Here is a 21,960-nt window from a genome sequence, read left to right on the forward strand (position 1 = left end):
TTCTCCCAGACATCTTTTTAAGCCAGTTCATTGCCTCACTGTCCTCTTTCTCTTTAGAAGAGCACTCACACACATCCAGATACACTCCTCCTGCAGTTTTTCTGACACCATTACAGGTTTCCCGTAGATCTCCAAGCTAGTCTAGCTTTCATCTTCTGCTTCTACTTGTTTCATGAGTATAAATGTTACTCTATCCAAGGGCTATGCAGAAGACAAAGAATTCCATCAACTAATTTCTATAGAAAAATTTTTAAACACAATTTTTGAAAGCTACACTAGTCTTCCAGGAGAATTCAAAGCTTAAAAATGATTTTGGAAAAGGAAGAGGAACCAATAGCAATTTTTTATGAATTTCCTTGCACTTTTTATTCTTTAAATTTGATCTCTTGGAATGGAAAATTAGAAAAACTGAGAGTTGGCGGATCATTCCTGTTAAAGACAAAATTAAAGGAGAAATAAAATATTAATAGTAAAAATTACCAAATACCATATACTTCTCATTTTGATATTTGTGACTTAAGAGAGGGAGATATTTGATTTACTGGGTGAAATATGAGGGTCAAAAGAGCTTTCCTGACTTCGGTGGGATTATATGAAAGATTAAACTGGTCACAGGTGTTAAATCCACATGATTTAGTCTCTAACAATGTAGTACTGAGTCCTAAGATAGAACATCATGTTGGAAAAAATGTGTCCTACACCAGAATGAAACAAGACTGATTCAATAATAAAGCCAAAACTCAGTAAATTGAAGCCTGAAAAACAATTTTCCATATCACTACAAAAATAACCTCTATTGTGGAAAACTTCATGATTAAGTGAACTGTCAATGGAGAACCTAAACTGCAGTAGAATCGAGTTTTCACATCAGTTGTCCTAAAGTGAAATCTCAAGATGTGACCATCAGGAAAAGTATAGTTTGTCAGCAGCTAATAAAAGATGATAACTCATATTTCCAGACACATTCAAAACCAACTGTAGTCAATTCTGTTAGTATCTGAGAGATCTATAAGCATATCTCCTATCTGAGAACACTAAACATGTCTCCTTGTAAGCAGGTCAGCAGAAAATTAGTATGAAAATTCAGTAGCTCCCATGCAGATTTAACTGAAAAAGAGATTTCCAGATCTCTGTTATTCATTTAACTTACTTCAACATGCTTTTACTGTCAGTTATTTTCTAACCTAAATGCACCATTATATAATAATGTGTGGAATTAATATTGTCTGAAATATTTCTATATTTCTAAACATAAAAGCAGACTTCTCAATTAACTTAAAAAGTTATTTTGCTGAGTAATTATTTGAATTGATACCTTCCAGACATAAAAATTAGATATTTTACTGATAGATTGTCACAATTCCTTCATATTCTGAATAAGCAATTTCTATTTTGCATTTGAAATTTTGTGATAATTAACAGATATTAATGGTTTCCACAGGATAATTCTAAATGCCTTCAGTGACAAGAGATTTCTGTACCATTTTCAGTATCTCAGAATTACAGAATAATTCAGTTTGTTTGAACTTAGCAGATCATCTTATTCAACTGCCTACAGAAAGTAAGTAAAATACATTGAAAGTAAAATCAAGTTGCTCAGGATTTTTTCCATTATAGTCCACTTAATCTAGTTTATACTTTTTTTTCCCCTCTCAAAGCCACCTCTCAGTATATCCATAGGGTGATCACATCAAACTGTTATATACTTCTTTTAAAACTATAGAAAAAGATGGAAACTAGAAGAGATTTCAGTAGTAAAATGCAAATTATATTTCATCAAATGCAAATTACACGTTACATTGACTTTTGGAGGATGTGTTTAAAGGGCTGTATATATCAGACTGGTAGCCTATAAAAGACATGGCACACCTTTATCTCTACTTGAAGTCAAATTGATTCTGCCATTGTATGTATTTGCTCATGTCATGAATGTATTCTAAAAATAAGTGCCTGGTGATATATAACTCTGCAGAACTTTAATTCTAACATCCTATTTGGTCCAATATAAAAATAAAATAAAATCAAACTAGAATGATGCTTTGATAACCTGGACAATTGTTCCCTGACTTTCAGTATAATTAAAATATTTATCTGTCATCCAAGCAGTACAAAGAAGAAAACAACAAAATAGTTGCACATGGTACCACTTGTGGTATATGTATTAAATGACTAGATTGACGCTTTACTACTGAAAAACAGAGAATCCTAGGGGCGGAAGACAAGTATGCATACAAGAGGAAGTGGTAGCAATGCATGTTGCTTTTTTTTTTTTTTAACAGCTCTTTGGGCTCTGCTAAAACTTCCCACGACTAAAACAATTTGCTAAAGCGTACATTGGTGGTTTTGTTGCAGTGTACACCCAGCTTGTAAAAAGACAAAACCAACACTCAACTACACCAAAGCCTCCAAAAAACAGCAGATGGCAATAGCCTCCCCATTTGCTTTTATTCTGCTTCAAAGACATGTCAAAAAGAGATGATTTACCATTCATAGATTTGAAATATAAGTATCCCATCGTCTTTTAACTTAGATTAATCTAGTACTCTATTCTATATTACAGTTTTTAACAACATTACAGTTAAAAATTGTAATATCTTTAATGTACATTCCTTAAATTGGATTGAAATTCAATCAATACTTGTGGTGAGTTAAAAACTTTTCCCTATATAAGTTTTGAACAATGAATGAAAGAAAGGCAGGAACACTGAGAGGCTAAAACTGAGACATTAACTTGAAAATAAAACTCTAAGATAAATCCAACACTTCTGATTTTCCATCTCCAGCTTTCATGGTAACCAAAGGAATCATGCCCCTCCATCAGTAAACACATCACAATTATATCCACTCAGGTATTTTTCACTCCTTTTCTGGAAGAACACTTATGCAAGTAAGAGTTATAATAATGGTTGGAACAAACTGCCTCATGGACAGGTGCTGGGCAAGCAACCACTGAACTGAAGTACTGCCAATACACCTCACTTTTGGCTAGATCTTTCCATGGCAGAAAGCTCAGCTATAATGTTCGAATTTCACTCATCAGCCACTTCCTTTTTTTCACCCCTTCCTCTTTCCCCTGCCAGTGTTTCCCTTTGAATGCAGTGGGGCTTTGTGTAGAGGTTAGCCAAAACCCAATATAATTCTTAACTGTATTCATTCAAACTTTGGATGAAACAAAAATAGTATCAATTTAAAACTCCTAACTACTGGTAGTAGTAGGTATAAAAATCTTCCAGTGTTGGAGATTCTGGTTGCCTAATATAAAGTTTTTCTTTCAAGTCATGGGACTATTTTTCGATTTCTTTATGGTTTCATTTTTTTTCCAATCTACAATCTTCCCGTTTCATTTCTTAGCTTTTCCTCCTGCCCTCTCCTCTGCTACTGAATATAACTTTGTGCTAACTCCTACATTGTCAAAGCCAGGTGAATATATTTTGGTTCAGTAATTCCCCCAAAAATCCCAAATCAAACAAAAATAAACTCTCTTAGAAAGTATTTCAAGGTGCTTATTGTACAGAAGGACTCCTTGTACAGATTTTTCAGCTATAGTTTTTCAGCTATAATTCTTCAGCTGAGCAGTTTACAGAGATCTGTACTCTCTTACCAATTGATTTTGGTTTTCTGCATTCTTTACTATTTGATAAGTAAAGTTTGTTACTTTTTTTTGTACTGAAGTCATCAGCTTCAAAATCTTCCCTTAGAACCCTAGCTATGGGAATGTTTGCAAGCTGTTTCAAATCCACAGGTCTCACTTCTCCGGAAAGAGCTCAAGAAAAGGGATTCTTGCCCTTGAACTTCAGTCATTTGCATTAAAGAGCTGCTATATAAAAGTATATCACAGTAGGAACAGGAACCAGAAAACAATGAGGAAAAAATAGCAGAGATCTCTTCCTCGTTGGGGTCCAGGATCAAACTTTCTCTTGCTGGCTCTCCCGTTGGACCGCACAACCCTGCATTTCTGTTTTTCCATGGCACTGAAGAACCTCAGTTTCCAGTAGAACCATTGCTGAGGAGTTAATCTAGAATGTGACCTAACTTGACAGTTATGACACTTTCCAAAAAGGGCAGATCTGAAACCTCTCAGGAGAGATTACAGTAATTCACTATCTGGGAAATCTTTTAGCTTCTAGGCTATGTGCAGAGATCTGCACTCTCCTACCAACTGATTTTGGCTTTCTGAAGAATTTGGCAGAGCTGAAGAGCAGGCCCTTGAGTTACTGTCTGAAGTTTGTGCATCACACTTCTTCCCAGATGCCACCACACGAGTGATTTAGGAATTTTAATTTTACTTCACGTGATTTTACTTCACGTAATTTATATGCAGTCAAACAGGAAGTATGTGGTAGGTCAAGGTAGTGAACATTAGCGTATGTTACATTGGCTGATACCCTAACAGATGAGCCAGCATCCATTCACTTTCTCATCTTTTGCTCTTGTTTTTGAAATATAATACTACTGCTTTGTGCCCTGAGGCATACTTCAGGAGTTAGACTAGACTTGTTTAGGTCCACGACTAATGCTTACTTTAGATCTGCCGATTCTATCCCTCTGCTCTGCAACTGATTCCTTGAGTTTTGTTACTTTGTGGTCTTGATTTGTAGTATGATTGCAACTAAGCCTCTGGACATTATTAGTTAGACTCCAGGGTTTTTTTTCCACTGAAATACATTCCAACAGCTGAACTATAGAATAGGACACCTATAGGAAGACAGCTCCAATCTCCACTATATAACAGCTTTTTTGCAGAACTGTGTTCAGTGCTAAAGCTGAAACTAGTCTTAATCTAGATGCAAATTTTAATAAGCTATACCCTGTGGTTAAATATAGTAATGTTGATTGCAAAGTGCAGAAACACATAATGTCTTCCATAAGATATTAGTTATACAGTTTCTCAGTTCAAACAAAACAAGGAATAAAACTTCTAGAAATTTTAAAATAACAGAAATGTTAGCACCTCTATTTACATATGGAAAAATGAAATATGTAGATACAAAAATATGAAAATATGAAAATTTTCAGGTATAAAGAAATTATGCTTACTCCACAAATATTTTTGAATAATAACAAGTACAGTCAGTGTTGGGGGAGGCAGTCAAGTAGAGAGGAACTACCTCCCACTTCAGGGTCTTATGTATATATTTTGATCATTGCAGTCTCTTTAAAGCAAAGGAAAAAAACTGAAAGTAGAAAGGCTTCAATTCATGAGAACAATCAAAACGGTTAGTCTGCAGGATTCAAAATGATATACAATGACTTCACATGATAAACTGGCTATGGGGAAACTGGTTTCAGAAGAAAATTTAGAAAACGTATGTACGTATACATAGGTGTATTATAATTAAACCATTATATTGAAATATAATGTAGTTATCATATGCTTGGTAATAAACAGGAACTGTCATTGCCTCATGCCTTATTTGTTTGGAGTATTTTTTTACCTGTAGATATCTCAAAGTTTAAAAACATAACAGTGATAGTATCTTAAAACATCATAAAGCTATTTCAATGTTCATTCTAACACATCACATTTGAAATAACATTGCCTTTTGAATTTTTCAGGCCTTTGAGTGAGTAGGGCAGCCTCTTGTTTCCATTCCCCTGCATAATTCTTTCCAAAATTCTCTGGGTTAGGCAAAATCTGCTCAGGTAATTTGAGGTTTTCCCAACATGCAACTAGTGAGGTTTGCAATAGTCCCCATACCAAAACTTTGTAGGCAATAAGGTAATAAGCCTGCAGCACTTTACGTGAGTTTATCATTGGAACAATAACCACACTATTTCTTGAAGTAGATGGACAGTCTAAAATACAACTGCACAGCATATTGGCATATAAATATGAGAGCAGTGAAAAACAAAGATATAATATTTCTCAGCATAAATCCATTTCTAGAGTGAATATATGTATGTGCACGTATATGTGTGTGTGTTTGTAATGAGAGTGCACATTATATACTTTACACGGAAGTAAAGTGCAAGTAAAACTTTATGTTCTAAACTATCAAAAAGTAGATGTGTGCATGCATATGTATAAATATATATGCATATGTATATAGTTAAAATCTTTAGTTATTTCTTTAACTCAGTTTTTGGTTCATATAATCATAATATTATAAGGATGACTCCAAGAAATAGTTTATGCCCAAGATAATCTCATAAAAGGAAGTATTATTATTTCTCCTTCAAAGTTTAAGCCCTGGAAGATACAAAAGGAAGAGGTAAAATGCTTAAAATTTTCCAGAAAGTCTGCATGGATTTAGGAACAGAAAAAAGCAGGACTCCTAAGTTCCGGTATAGAAGCTGTGAAAAAACAATACTTGACTCTTGATGCCAAGGGAACATATGCAACATGAGTTTAAATATAAGTGGTCCTATTTGATTTAGAGAATCCAACTGACATGTATAAAACATTGTAAAAAAATCTTTTGATGAATCTAAAAAAATAGCAATCATTTCTGAAAAATCTGAATAAAATAAGGGTCAAACCATTAAGAAAGAGATTGACTATAAACTCGTTATTTTTGTGATAGGCTAACTCCTAAAGCTACTCCTAAAGGAGTAACTTAAAACCATTATTGACTGAGCCCTGCAAAATCTTCTCAAAAGTGCAATTCTAGCCACAAAAATGTTTCTTTAAACTATATCTGTTTCTTTTGACACAGTAATTTAAGAGTTACTGTATATAAAAATTAGAAAACAACAGATGACATCAATTTTATTAACACTTAGTACAACTGAATGAGTAACACCTTAACACTGGGTAGTCTAGAGTTGCTGAATCACTTGTTCATATCTGAGATGATTACAAATAATAAAGAATGAGCTTCTGTATTCTTTTGTTGCACAAAGTGTATAAACTATTGCAAGTGTTTTTAACTGACTTAGGTGAAGAACAACAGTATGTGAAAAAAAGATATTTTTACGCAGATCACTGGGATATTAGATTGATTAAAAGCTATATTAATGGTGGTGCAACAGAAATCTCATTAGTAAGTTAGACTTTAATGCCCTGTTATCACAGCAGTTCCACAGTGGAAGTAATATTTGTATAGAACTCCTAAACTGCTTTCACCTTTTTTTCATAAAGTCATCTTCAACACATTTTATATAATTTAATAGCAAACAAAATTTTAAGTAGTATTTCTTTTCACGTTAGAGGCATTGAGAAGAAAAGAAACGTAAACTTGTAGAGGTTCTAAAAAGATAATGACAATTACATTGGTAGGCAACTTGGCAGATACTCTTAGAAGACTAAAGAAGGATGGAGTATATTTCTCTGGTAAAAATAAAAGGGAATACCACAGCTACAGAGGAGAAAAAATCTGTTTAAAACAGCATATATTTTAGAGCAGGTTCCTACTGAAACAAGGCAAATGAAATTATGCAGCCCGTCAATCCTACTTCAAAACAACTAAAAGTTACTATGCAATGTGGATAACTTTCAACTTGAAATTATTAAGCTCCTAGACAGCTCCTGTTGAGTTCTGAAAACCTGGCAGATTTTCATTTCTATTTTTCCGTCACAGAAAGGAAATATTCAAATTGGTACCCTCACGAAAGGAAGAGCATGTACATGTCAGACATCATCCTTTCCGTTTGCCCGTAACTGCATGGCCAGTAAACACACGTGTAATAAATCTGGATGAATAATTTGCTGTCTCTTAACCAAACAGACTAATATAAGCTGGGGAAGACATCGAGGAGTGAGGAAAAGTGCTATGGACTGGAGATGGAATAGATGATACAAGAGAGAGGAATGCAATGACAAGCTGGTACTCAAAGCATCACCCTGAAAGAGGTTGGATAGGAGCTCGTTGGGTATGTCATATAGCAACTTCACTACATCCACGGATATCAAGAGGAAGATGACTTGGGACAAAAAGATCAGAAAAAGACAGATTTCATTAATTATACTGATCACAGAAAACTGCTACTATCCCAAATTATCTTTAGACAAATCTGAAGCATGCAACAAGCTTACAATGAAGAACCTACATATTTTAATTACAAAGGCAAAAAAAAGCAAAGGCTTACCTGGGGAGATGAAGGACTAAAAGTCACGTTGATGACAGAATCTGTGTGCCCTCCCAACTTATGTGAAAAGGTGCTTGAACGCATGTCATATATATAAGCCTGAAGAACAACAAGAGATAGTATTTTCACTTTAAAGAAACACATAAGAGTCTAGGAAAACTAAGTTATAGTATAGCAGAACTAAAGATTCAGTCTACGGAGATTTTATAAATGTTTTATAACTGCTAAACGGATATAGATGTTATCAACATCTTAGTAGAGATTTATACAATTCAGGAAAATTTAGCAAATACAAATAAGTTAACCTAAATAAATAAACTTAAACCAAATAAATAAATAAACATTAAGTATATTTGAAATAAACACTCAAGTTAAAAATTACTTTGGAAAATGTGTTTTTTAAGGATGTTCTTCAGAATTTAATCCCTTTATTTTTACTGGAAATATGTTGAAATCCATTGCTTTGATGTCTAAATTTGAAAATTGTTATGCTCATCACTTCATTATATAAACTTCTTCAATTTCTGCTGCTTTTAATTGAATCAAATGGAATTCAATAACAAATCAATAAATACTAAGAGTGACACCATAAGAAAAAGCAGCATACTGCATGTCTTTTCTTCTCAAAGTAAAAAAAAAAAAAAAAAAAAGGCGACAAAAGGAAAAAGTGCTTTCCGAGGAGTAAATTAAATTCATTAGAAAAATAATTATATTCTTACTGGTACAATCTCAAATAATGGAAGAGTGCCAATACAGAAATATATTAAGGAAACAATCCAAACTTCAGTGAAACACACATACATCCTGAAAACACACTATGAAAACATTTGAGCTGTGTTACTAAATTAACATTATCTCATGTAAACAAAATAGAAAAACAATCTTTTTAAAAATAAATCCTTTAGTATAGGTCCTCCACATATAAAACCATTTTAAGAGTCAAGTGCTGGTGCACACATGAAACATTTAGACTATGCCTAATCTAGTGAGAATTATTTTCAGTCAGACAGTATGTATATACAAGACATATATAAAGATATATAAAATACATACAGAATATGCAAATTTATTGGTATGTTATAGATAAAATGTGTATCTCAAAAGAATAAATTACAAATCATACAAAAATAAAATAGCCAAAGATGACAACCTCAACTCTACAGTTGCAATAAAAAATGAAATGTTCCACAATCCTTATTAAATCTCTGCAGTTATGACTATGAATGTGGAATTCAAAGTATTTCAGAGCACAGCCTAAGATACAGTAAATCAAACCGTGCCTAGACAGTATTACAACAATATATTACCCTGTGACTTGTTCTAAATAGCTTTTGTTGATAGCATCCTAAGATGAGTTTAATTGTTCAGACCCAGGGCAAATCAGTTTATCCTAGCAGACAGTAAACTACTACAAGATATTTGTGCTAAAAACTCGTGGATTCAAATGACAGTCTTCTGGATTAATGAAAAGATTCATGGATCAATGCAGCTCCTGAAAAACACTCAATGGCTCGCTCAGAAAACAATTGTTATGAGCCTCCTCCAAGGATTCTCTAATCCAAACAAGCACTGAACAAACACTGGATAGTCTTAACTCCATGTCAAATCTTCCATTCATGACTACGTTCACAGAGAAGTAAACCAAAAGTCCAACTGAAGATCTACTTAATTGCATTCAGTATTATATAGTTTGCATATTCTGGATTCAGTCCAGGACTTGGAATTAAAACCATCTACTGGCATCAGTGAGTACCTAAAAATGGACAAGGAAGAAGTTATCCATTTTTAACCTCTAGATCTTTTGTAGCATTCCACACAGTTATTGCTGTGGGAAAGCAACAGAGTCCAGAGTAATGTGTTAAAATCATTGTGTCCTTCCTAAAAGAATATAGAAAATGCTTGTTAATGGGAAACTTTGCCTCAAACTGTAAGACCCCTTCCCTACTTTTTTTAACATCTCAGGCAACTGGTCAGAATAAATATTTGATTGCTGGTATATACAAGCTGCAATTTTGTGTATTAAAACCTGATCATACCACAGCTACTATGACTAACTCTTCTTGGGAGATGAGCAGTTCCCATGGGAACAGACAGATAAGGTAACAAGATAATAGTGATATAATAACACAGAAAAAAGCATTCTGAAACATTTGTAGACATGAAGTTGTTCTCTCTCATGTTAAGTACAAGACCATATATTAAAAAATTCATTCTGTGGATGGCAGTACTCAGGTTCTTGCTGTTGTGAAGTTTTTATTCAGAAACACTACAATTAATGTTTGTAATTGTCTCCTGTTAGTCCTAAGATTCTGTTTCATTGGCACAAAAAATTAAGAGATAGGGTTGGTTATTTTCTTCATATCCCAAATAGATTATAATAATGCAGTGTAATAAGGCTTAAACAGAGACAGTTTTAGAAAACTTCTACTATAATAGTACCCTCCCAAAATTCCCTTATATTATAGGGCATAAGACCACATCCATCTGCTCTCCTCCTTTCACATTGGCTCTCCACTCTTCACTCTGCAGATATTGTAACACAACTCAGCTGACACCAAAATTATTAGATGCAGTGTGGTATTATTACACATCATTGTTATTATTATTATTAGATACACGTGTGGTATTTCAGTACCTGCAATATCAGCTTTGTGCTCTTGTCATTACAGTCAAGCTTAGTCACACTGTATACCACTTGGCCCTGCTGCCCAGATTTCTCACAGACCTTCCTTCCAAGAACAGGGGTAGTTCTAGCAACAGCCTTTCTACTCCAGCAAAGATGAGCTGTAGAGATGCGGGCAGGTTGCACTTCACCACTACCACGCTGCAGAGCAAAGCTGAGTGCACATGCATTCACTATTAGTGGAAATCCGTAAGTCTCAGGTAAATGGATGAAACAGGAGATGCTGTTGCTGTTAGGAGTCAATATTCTATAAAGGTTCTAGGAAAGGAAGGAGTACACTGAGGCATAGGACAGTAAGAGGCATTACAAGCTGTCTCCAGAATAGGATGTTCTTCCACATCTATTGACTGAAGAGATTCATGAGAACACGGAGAAACCATCCCTGCCAAATACCCTCCAAAATTCTGTGGACCTCTTGTCAAACAATTTAATACTATTACAATACTCAGTAACACCACAACAGTTTTTAAGTGTTTGCAACACAAAGATTCAAAACCTATCTCTCATTACTATTGAACACATGGGCCTGTCCTTTGGAATTGCAGGAGTGACAAACTAGGACAAATGTGTCATGGCATGTTGCTCAATATACTACAGAGCTTCATTAGCTATAAAAACCTTAGCAGAATAGAAATGGATTAGGAAAATACTGGAGAAAATAAAAACATCCCTAAATTCAGGTATTTGGTGTGAAGCATAAGTCCTCTGGACTCTGCACCTCTGAAACGTGAAGAGCAAGTGTAACGTATGTGAAATTTTAAAGCTCCTATTGCAAGCGATCACTTCCTGTCACAAGCTAGGGATAACTGCTCTGCAATTTCAAGTCATTACTATGGAAGTTATCATTCAGACATGTTGAAGTTTCCCCATTTCTTCACTATCCAGGATACATTTTATACATCATCTAATGGTGTGGATGACAGTTTACTTTAAGAATACTGGAATCTAGCAATTCTTGAAAAGTTCTTAATTAAACTTGAAATCAACACACATACTGCCAAAAACAGAAAAGAATAATCAACTTTCCTTAGTGTGATGAGGTACTGCAGCAATTCTGGGATGCACACATTTATCACCCTCTGTCACTGGCCCAGCTACCGCTGCTCAGCAAAAAGACCATGAGCAATGCCTGCAAGAGTTCTTCAGCTTATACTATGACCAGTCTTAGGTAAAGAGGTGTAGGCAGCAAACACGACTACACTACCACTCACTATCATCTTTGTTCCTCTTGATCTCAAATTGTCTAACTTTTTTTCCTTTTCTTTTTCTTTTCCTCTACAAGGCTGTGGTGATCCTAACCAGAATACTATAGTACATCAAGGAGTTAGTGATCCATATAAGAGTTAACCTGAGAAGGCACCAGCCTGTGCCCTGCTATGCTGTTCTATGCAGCACATATAGCTTGACTTCCAGGTCTGTGTTGTGCTGATGTATCTCTTGGCTGGAGGATAAGCTTAGCCAGTTAGTTGTAACAGAGGAGCCTGTAGATAGCTCCCACTTGGTACCAGTGATTACACCACTGGCATGTCTTTGTATCTTAAAGTGAAGTAGCAAGTTCTCATGTGAACTTCCTTTTGTTTGATAGTAGGTATGAAGAATAAAATTGTTTTATTCTTAAAATATCCGATAACAGCTCTACGAACCAAAATTCTGGTGAACCTCTCCACAGATAGGATATACACTGTGTGTCATGCCATGCTTTGATCAAAGGTCCACCCGATGCTACACAGCTTGGGGTTTCCAGCATTTGGAGGGACATAAGATTATCTATTCTCTTTTCCCTCTTGTGTTAGCTCCAATAAATGGTATTTTAAACAATATCTTATGTTTTCTGAGCACCTTTTTTACTGGGTTCATAATGAACACTAGCTCCAGCACTTTGCACCAGTGGAAAGCAAAGCGTACACACTCCTCCTTTCCTTACATGGAAGTAGGCACAAACAACAGGAGAAGTCAAGGAGTCAAGAGCGGAAAACATTGTGAATCATAGATCTACAGTGTTTTCCAACAGGCTCTGAGCCAAGAAGAAATATTATTCCATGAGAATTATGAGAACATATCACAGACATAGAGGTTAGTGAAGCTGAACATTTTCTACCGTAATTTAGAGTCTTATAGAACTTTGCCAAACTTATCCAATAAAAATTATTTTTCCATTCTAGACTCTCATTTTTATTTTAATCTGGGGAAGAGCACATTCATTTTTGACTTAATGTCTAGGTCCCAATTTCTCTCTGAAAACTAGATTTGATAATATTTCACTGTTTTTTTTGAAGATAATCTCATATTTGTGAAATACAAGTATTATAGTAATTTATGCTCTTCCACACAGTTCCTAAATCAACCCTTTGGCTCATACTTTTCCTTTTAAAAACACTATGAAGTTGAGTAGCTTCACTAGCATCTAGCAAGCAGATATTCAAATAGTTGTCTAAAAAGAGATGTTAGCTAAATACTTCTTAACCTGAGAAGAATTCAAATGCTTCCCTTCCACCTTTCAAAAAATTATTCCAGCTGTTGAACTGGGTTAGGCTGTGTAGCACTTCTGAATCAGTCACATTGTGTGTCAAGATTCACTGGGGCTGAGAAAAGGAAAGACAGACAGGTACATATGGAAACCAAGGTGTAGCTAAGCATTAAAGAATCAGGGATGGGAAGACCATGATTCTGATCTACACTACAGATACTACATTACTTTTAAAGGGTTGTTACACAAAACACATAGACCAGGGCTGGGAACAGAATTTTCCCACTGTATGTCGCTCCTCAGGAGAATTCTCTCACAACTGAATTATTGTTAAGCTTCCTTCTGATACTGTTTCTAGCCTATAAATCTTGAATTTCTAGATACAGTGATTCAGCTTCAACAGAAAAAGGGGCAAAGTCCCTGTTTACAATCCAGCATAGTTTATTACCTTGTGGTAGCTATCATCACCTCTTCACACAACTATGCTTTTAAGGAAAGTAACATTTTAAATCAACGTAATTTTGACATGTGTCTTACAATAGTATACCATTAAAACAGAAATAACACCGTAAAACACAGTGTATAAAAAAAGCTTCTGCTTAATAAACTCTAGTCACAGATATTTAAGTCAGCCAGTGATAGTTTAAATTCTGTGAATCAAAGTCAACTTGGTGCAAGATTGAAAATGAACTTTTCAGTAAATTTATTTTTAACTTTCATATTAAAAAAAATAAAGGAAATAGTATTTTAACAGAAATGGCATTCAGGCATTCATAAGAAGTGGAGTAACTCCAATACAAACATTCTCCTACTATAGTCTGCCATCATTCTAGTTTTACTGTATTTTTGATGTTATTCAAATTGTTTTACTATTCTGTACTTAATAGGTGATTTTAGCATATTCTTCTTTAAAGAAAAAAAGAGTAAGTGAATTATAAATGATACCATAACACTAGTGACAGAAAAAAAAGTTGAAAATATGAGTTCAATGATAGAGGCAGAACAGATTTTCTGCAAACCATATGTAATAAAAAAGAAAGTAGAACAGTCTAGGAAGTACTCAGCAATATCCCAAATGCATATGTGCAAATAATCTGCTACAAACTTTAGCCAAAGTCAATCCCTTTTTTTTATATTAGGATGAATTTCTAGTAATAAAAATACTGATTCAGGAGATATTGATATTTTCTTTCCATTTCTGTCAAGGGTCAGCCAAAAGTAAAAATCATTTACCTGTACTATTAACTTCCAAACAAGTTTCCTGCATCCATAACCACATACTTACTTGTGTTTCCTTTCACTTGAAGTTTGGAGAACATTTGAAGTAGTCAGTTTTCATTAATCTACAATGTGAAAGTGTATTTAACACTGTATATGTTTGTACATGCTTATGCTTTCTTCTCTAAATTGTAGTAAGAGACAGAGAAGAAGGGTAAAGGTCCCTCCTTGAGGAGAGGAAGAATGTATAACCAAATGGAAAACTACTTAATTCTACTGCACTGGTAGAGAGGGTGTGCTAAATAAATTGACCCTTTATCTGCAGAGTTTTGCTATAAATTCTTTCCCCTGTTTTCTTATACTCTGCTTTCAGTGCAACCTTGTCCCCATCTGTTCCCTTTGCCCCCTAGTCCAACTCAGGGCCATCTGCATTTGAGTCAGACCACTTACACTCCTACTCCCTGCTGGGAAGGTGAAGAGAGGGAAGCATGTCAGCAAGAGAAACACCAAAAGCACACTAGAAATTTTCTCCTTGTAATCAGTTTTTGTGCAGGGACTACAAAAGCAGCAGCAGATTCAAGAAAAATCCCTTGTAGCTGCAGCGGCTTTAAACTGGAGTTATGTGCCTAACAATAGATCTTAAAAAAATGAAAAATGCACACATCTAATATACCTAATTTGACCTTACACAAAAAGAGATTTTTTTTCAAAGATCTTAGCCATAGAATGGCTAAAATTATCCTTTTCTTCGGACTATCTTTTTAACATTTCAAATGAGCTCAAGAGGATGCAAGCTTCTTGAGAGAAAAATAAATAATCTTACTTATACTTTTATGAAAGACATGGATTTATGAATGGAGGCATTAGTCTCTATCTGCCTCCATTAGTGCCACCTAATATGGAAAACACACCCATCCTACATGATATAATTGTTTGGCTTGCACTCCACCCATCATCCCTCATTTACCTTGAAGCCGCATGTCCCACTGAACCATTTATTTTTCCTTAATCTCAAGCTTAAAAAGCACCTGAGCTACTTATACTAAAATTTAAAATAACAATCAACTCAAAGTAGACAGCCAGCACGGAAAGTTTCAGCCCAGAATGTTCTCATTTGACAGTTACAAGCAACTGAAAACAGAATTATAGTGGAAAGTGTTAGACTACCTTAACTGCAGGCCCCAGTGCCAACTCCATACATAATAAAACAGATTTCACAAATATTCTAAGCACTGATTCACATTCTTCAGTCCTGGGATATCTTATACACTCCCCACATGGCAGTGTGGAAAGTGAAGTCTGTTCAAGCCTTCCACCAAAACACTGAGTACGATAAACCCCTCTGAGAGTTCCTTCCCCTTCCAGTGTCATTTGCTGGGGGGACTGTCTTTGTGGTATGCACAGGAAACTGCCCACTACAGTGGGATCCCAGTTTCCACCTGAATTCTTTCCATATAACCACAAAAGGAGTAACGGTGAAAATTAATAATGCTCTTTTTTATTAAAACAGTGAGTATTACCAAGTTCAGTCATTTTTCAAGATGCAAGGGATACTTTTTAAATATATCAGTACTCTGACAGTTTTATCTAACACACTTCAAACTTTCCTCACTTAAAAAAAAAAAAAAAAAAAAAAAAAAGGAGGGGGGAAATGGAAAAATGCCTTCTTAAGTACTTCCAATTCATATTTTTCCTGAATTTAGTTTCTACTTAATTAGCCAATTTCAAGCCTCATATATATGTTAGGTTTTATTTGTCTGCCTGTGGTACTTACATAGCACCAAACTGTACTGCATCTACGTTGTTCCATTTTTACTTTTATAACATAGTTGGGTTTGGCAAAGTGCAGAATTATTACTTGAAGATTTTCTTCTAGGAAAACTTACCTCACCTCTAGTTATTATAATCACTTATGAAGCAGCATGCTTGGACTGCAGCTATTCTGCAAACGGTTCTTTTCTGACTGCTGCTAAGACTCTCCTCTGTATCAGCTGTACCAATAATCACATTCCCTGATGGTGCACTGCTGTTGACACTTTGATACTACAAGATTAAACAAGATGTAGAGGATCCTCATTCCATTTTAAGCCTAACAGAGAATTTCTTTAACTTTACAAATGATTCCTCCATCTTAGTAAGTCTGCAAGTACAATGCAGTCAACTAATAGGACTTTTGGAGATATGTACCAGCAAAGTAGAATAAAATTATTCAACTGCTGTCAGAGCTACATGCTAAAAAGTATACTTTTTAAAAACACAAATACAAAAGCTATAAATCTATACACACCCATTTTAGCACCTCACTGCTGTTTTTATATGTAAATGCATGTATACTGAAATGAAAAGTGGGTATTCATATCTGCTCTGGCTTCCTGTTTTGCCTACATTTGAATATGGGCTTTTTTCATTACAATAAATTTTCCTTTACAAAATGGCCAATTTCATAAATTTGCATTCAGCTCTCAGATGTATTACCAAGCTTAAAACTTAGTATAGTAACACACTGTAGCCTAATACAGTTCAGTTTTGACAGGCCACTAGAAAAAAGTTCTGTAGTAGTTAAGTAAGAAGACTTCTACAGCCAGCCGAAAATTCTTCACTGCCTTCAGCTGCCAATCTGGTAAGGTTTTCTAGTGGCTGAGTCTGAAGTATAGAGGCACTGCAGAAAAAGCGACAGTCTGAAGAGTCCAAGAAGCAAGTAAGAGCAGCTAGAACTGTTCTCATGCTCATATAACTCTACAGTTCATAGAATAATCTACCAAGGTTACACTTTTCAATAATCTTCAAAGATATACCCAGAGAGAGCATAATAACAGCACACTGTAGAGGCATGCCTGTATTAATAAGAAAGCAGTATCTCTGTCATCCATCCTAGGATAACAGTCATAAAAGCCACTCACACTACCAAAGAACCCAAGAAACTGAGGCACAAAAATAATCCAAAGTTGTTTTCCTCTTTGGAAAGGGCAGAGAGGCAGAGTTGGCAGAGCGCTAGTCACAGTCCCTGTCATTCATTTTCAGCCACGGATTTCCTTCTGCCAAGCAATGTCAGTCCTCTTTGTTTCCACACTAATCATTACTAGCACTACTTTCTCCGCATGTTTTCTTTTAAAGCATATCTGAGTTAAAAAAAATATGGACTTATAAAATATAACTTCAGCGAAAGGTACTTGGGATACCAATGGCACCGAAGCCCAAAATACCTCAGACAGCTCCTGCCACTGCTCCATATAATTCTGTTACATTCTGTCATGTAATACATTCTGTTCTGTACCCCCTCAGGTACAAAGTGTAGACTGACAATAAATACTAGATAGACCATTGTCAAACTTTTCTACAAGTAATTTTGCCACTCCACTAAAGAAAATCTCCTATTTTCTTTTCTAAGCCTAGTATTAAAGTTAATAATACAGCACAACCTAACGTATCAAAGATACCAATTTAATCTTTACTAGTACCTTATCCCCAGGAGATAATTAACTAAAAGCACAAATGCAATTCCTCAGCTATTAGCATGTTCTATTTCCTCTGTATATACCTACACCAGAAAATCTGTCTCAGACCCCTGCCTTTTCCCTCAGCTCTATCCTTTAATTTTCCAGTCATTAGCACCAGAAGGTTTAGTGAGTTTATGGTCTCAAAGGGAGAGCAGACAATCACAAAATTTTATTTTGGGGAGTTCTTGAGGGTGCTTCCCTCTCTGATATCTAAATCATTTTGTGCAGTTCAGAAGCTAATCAGATGCAGTTTTTAAGTTTATCACGCCATGGATAAACAAGCATTAACAAGTTCAGCATTCAGCTTCAGGACTTTTAGCCACACTTCATTAGTCTGCATTATGGAAGTATTTCATAGGCCCATATAAGAGTAATGGACTGCAGTGGTAACAGATTAAGAGCTAAGCTTTCTCTTAACTTTTCTTTTTAAAAGGAAAGGGCAGAAGAAAGAGGCCATTGCTAATCTCAGGTTTATGGATCAAAAATGAGCCACAGAAAGACTAATATGACTAATAAGATATTTATGGCAATCAAGAAATAGGTCATAAACTCCTATGACCATGTTTATATTAGGAAATAGTGCAGCACAAGCGTAATCAATTTAGAGAACAAAACAGTACTGGCAACCCAATCTCCTGATGTTTTTTGAGGTTCTGCTTTGGGCTCTCTCTAGTCTGGTTCTGTGGACTGAACACTACTAGTACACACAGTGCACACAAGTTGCTCAAAGACTTAGGGTTGCTCTTCCAGTTCAGATTCAGGAATCAATCTGCATGATCCAAAAACATTTTACGATACAAACCAAAGCACAGAAAGCAGTAAAAATTGGGACACGTGCTTCAGAAGCACACTCATCCAAACTAAAAATTGAAATATTTTAAATATAGGATTGTTATTTAAATATTTTAATTTTAAATAGTAAGATAATCTCTCCCAAATTTAACTTTCTAATTTTAACATAATGTTTATTGAAACATTTTTCAGTGCTTATTGAAGAAGTCTGAAGCACAATCAAATGACTGAGATACCACCAGAATCAGTTTATGTACTAACCAGATTTCATTTTGATAATCATTACATCCTTTTCAGATGTAAAAAGAACTTATTTTTAAAACTTCCAAATACCAGTTCATCATCAAATTTGTTGGGATTTGAAGGCTTAAAAAATATATCCTTCTTTTGTTCTGTGAATAACACTGTGGGCAAAAGGATGAAGTCTACTAATTCTCAGATTTTGATAGATTTATTAAGGAAAAAAATAGTTCAATGCTAGGAACTATCTTCTCCCCGTATAATAAAGCAATTTAAAATGCAAATTAAAGGCTGGAAAAAATAGTATAAATATACTAGCTATAGAAGTCTGACTTAATAAAACATTTTAACTGTGCTCTTATTGTAACTCATAAATGATTTCCAAATCGTAATTGGTATAAATCACATGTAAAAAACAACTTGGCAAAAAAGGCTTTATCAGTTCTTTGGCAGATAACTTAAGAGATGCTTAATCAGATTATTATTTTACAATAGCTTAAATGCACTTGTGACTTAATGTGAGCATATAACCTAGTGAAAAAAGTTAGTATAAATCATCAGGCTATCAACACTGATTCTCATTAGCTTGCAATTTTTCTTTACAAAAGAAATACAACTAATCTTTTACATCAAAGTTGCCTCCTCATTAGTTAAAAAAACACAATTACTTGAATCAATCTGTCCTTTTACAAAGTAGCTGCAGATAGTTCCTGCCACAAACTTTTCACAGTCAAAATATTGCCACAGTGGAAACGGCTAATCTCACGGAAAGCAAACAGTACTCTGGCAGTCCCAAATCTCTTAATTTCACAGTGATTATATCTATTTTCAGAAGAGAGTAAAAGAGAAGTAAAAGAGGAACAGATTAGTTAAGGACAAACACGAAGAGTAAGAGGACAGTTAAGGAAAGATGGTAAAGGGGAGGAGAATGGGCTGTGATAAGACACGTCACAAGCAAGAGGAGAGAAAAAGAGGCAAAAAAGACTCCAAAAGCCGGGCTTCATACAGTTTCCCTAGGATGATTCACAAGTATATTGTCTCCTCAGCTTCTAAGATTTAAATTGTCTTTATTTATGACCATCAGAGTGTTCTTTGAAAGTGTGAGAATAGTCTCTGCAGTCAAGACCAGCAGCCTCCTATACCTACAAAGTAACCAAGAACAGAGCTACAGATTACCCCTTATCTTGCTTCCCCCCTCCCCCTTTTGGGGGGGGGGGGATCTCTATAAATCTTTCCTTCCTGAGTAGTGGCCAACCTTCAGCAGGAAGCAAAGGAATGACTTGATCCCAGCTGTGCTTATGGGTGCTTTGGTGCCATATAGGAGCTGAGAATTTGAATCTTCTGCGAGAGCAGAGACACAGGGGCTGGCTGTCGTGCTCTTTACTCCCAGCTGATGTGCTTCCATCAGCTGGGAGCTCTGCGAAAGATGGGATGCTCTTCCAATATTCTAAGAAAAACAGTGAAGTAGCCCCTGAACAACATCAAGGAAACTTAATTTCTTATTCTTCTGGAACCTAGAATCACAGTTTTCCATAAGCACCTAACTTTGACTGCAGGAAGACAAGCAACACAGAGAGGGATGAGATTTCTGGCATTTGGTTTTTGCCTTCTCAATATACCCAGGTCTGTATGCTGATTGTTGTGTGTTTTGCTATTAAGTTTGAATCTACTCTGTATCAACAAAGAATAGGGAAAATAGTAATGAAATTAAATTACAGGAGAACTTTAAGTTAATTAGGGGAAAATATATCAATAAGGAAATTACATACTGGTTCAGTTGAACTGCTGGATATTCATCAAAGGAAGGGAGATTTTGTTTGTTTTTATGAGACAGTTAAGCAAACATCAGTCAGGAAATAGCTGAGCTTCATTTGAGATAAGGGACACGTACCTGATTGCCTGGTCTGGCCCCCTCCTCATCTGTGTTCTGCTACTATACAGCTGGGAATGCCCTACCAGCAGGGAAATCTATCAAGTCCACATGTACCTGTGCACAAGTGACTTACAAATATTCACACCAGATGTTTCAAGCACTGAAACAGCTTTCTTCTCATGAAGGATTTTTTAAGAAATCAGCAAAGAACAGTACATAAAATTTTGTTTTGGCTAAAAGCTGTTTCTCTACACTGAATAAACCACTATAAAAGTGGCAATACATTGTAAGATGTCTGATAAAATTAGTTCACACACTTGGAGAAATAAAGAAAACAAAAATTTAAACTGCTCCAAATAATAGAACTTCTTTCACTATGGGTTCTCAAAGCTAAAATATATCTACCATGTGATAGAGTAAAGTAGATGATGAGTTTAACAGATAGTATTTATGAAGGACAAAATAGGAAATAATATTTAAAATGCTCCACATCTTGACATAAGAAAAAATGAAAATATGACTAAGTTCTATTATACAATGTGCATTTTTCTTGTCATTATATATATTAGTATATATATTATATTTATATTAATAACATATTATTGACATTATATTATACTATAAAAATATAGTATTAGTACAATGTAATAATATTTTAATGTATGTTATAAATATATATAACAATATTTTTATAAATATGTATTTCTTATCATCATACATCAACAATCTAATCCAAACAGGAAAGTCATAAAGATACTATCCAATTTGAGGAAGTAAATTTTACAACTAAATGAATATCTGGTAGGAAATTATTAAATATATTGCTAGATAGAAACGAAATTCTATTTGGAATGTCAATCTCAGTAATAACTAAAGTGTCAACCATCAACAAATTCTACAGTTTGTATTATGGCAAATGTAGGATCCTTTATCTGAAAATGCTGAGTCAGCAAGCACTATCAGATGCAGGTTTGTATCAAGCCACTATTTACAGGTTTGCAGAATGCCTTCAGAAATGTCCCCAGACCATTTTTTCCATCATCATTTTCATCACAATTAATATAACTTTTCAACTATAAAGCTAGAGTGTGAAGGACAGTGATTACAATGAGGTCACCATGGGAAATTTGTGCAACTTTGCATATTCAAGGATTCTGCAAGT

The 21,960-nt window shown here is 34.9% G+C and overlaps 1 protein-coding gene across 1 annotated transcript in view; it reads right to left on the reverse strand.

The window, feature by feature from the left end:
- The window catches only part of WDR27 (WD repeat domain 27), a 135,682-nt gene that overhangs the window by 53,991 nt on the left and 59,731 nt on the right, over nt 1-21,960 (reverse strand). Inside the window, exon 23 of the mRNA XM_062573046.1 lies at nt 8,029-8,127. Within this exon, the coding sequence (XP_062429030.1) occupies nt 8,029-8,127 (99 nt within the window). The remainder of the gene's footprint in view (nt 1-8,028; nt 8,128-21,960) is intronic.

Source organism: Rhea pennata, chromosome 3, assembly GCF_028389875.1.
Source record: "Rhea pennata isolate bPtePen1 chromosome 3, bPtePen1.pri, whole genome shotgun sequence".
Taxonomy (NCBI): domain Eukaryota; kingdom Metazoa; phylum Chordata; class Aves; order Rheiformes; family Rheidae; genus Rhea; species Rhea pennata.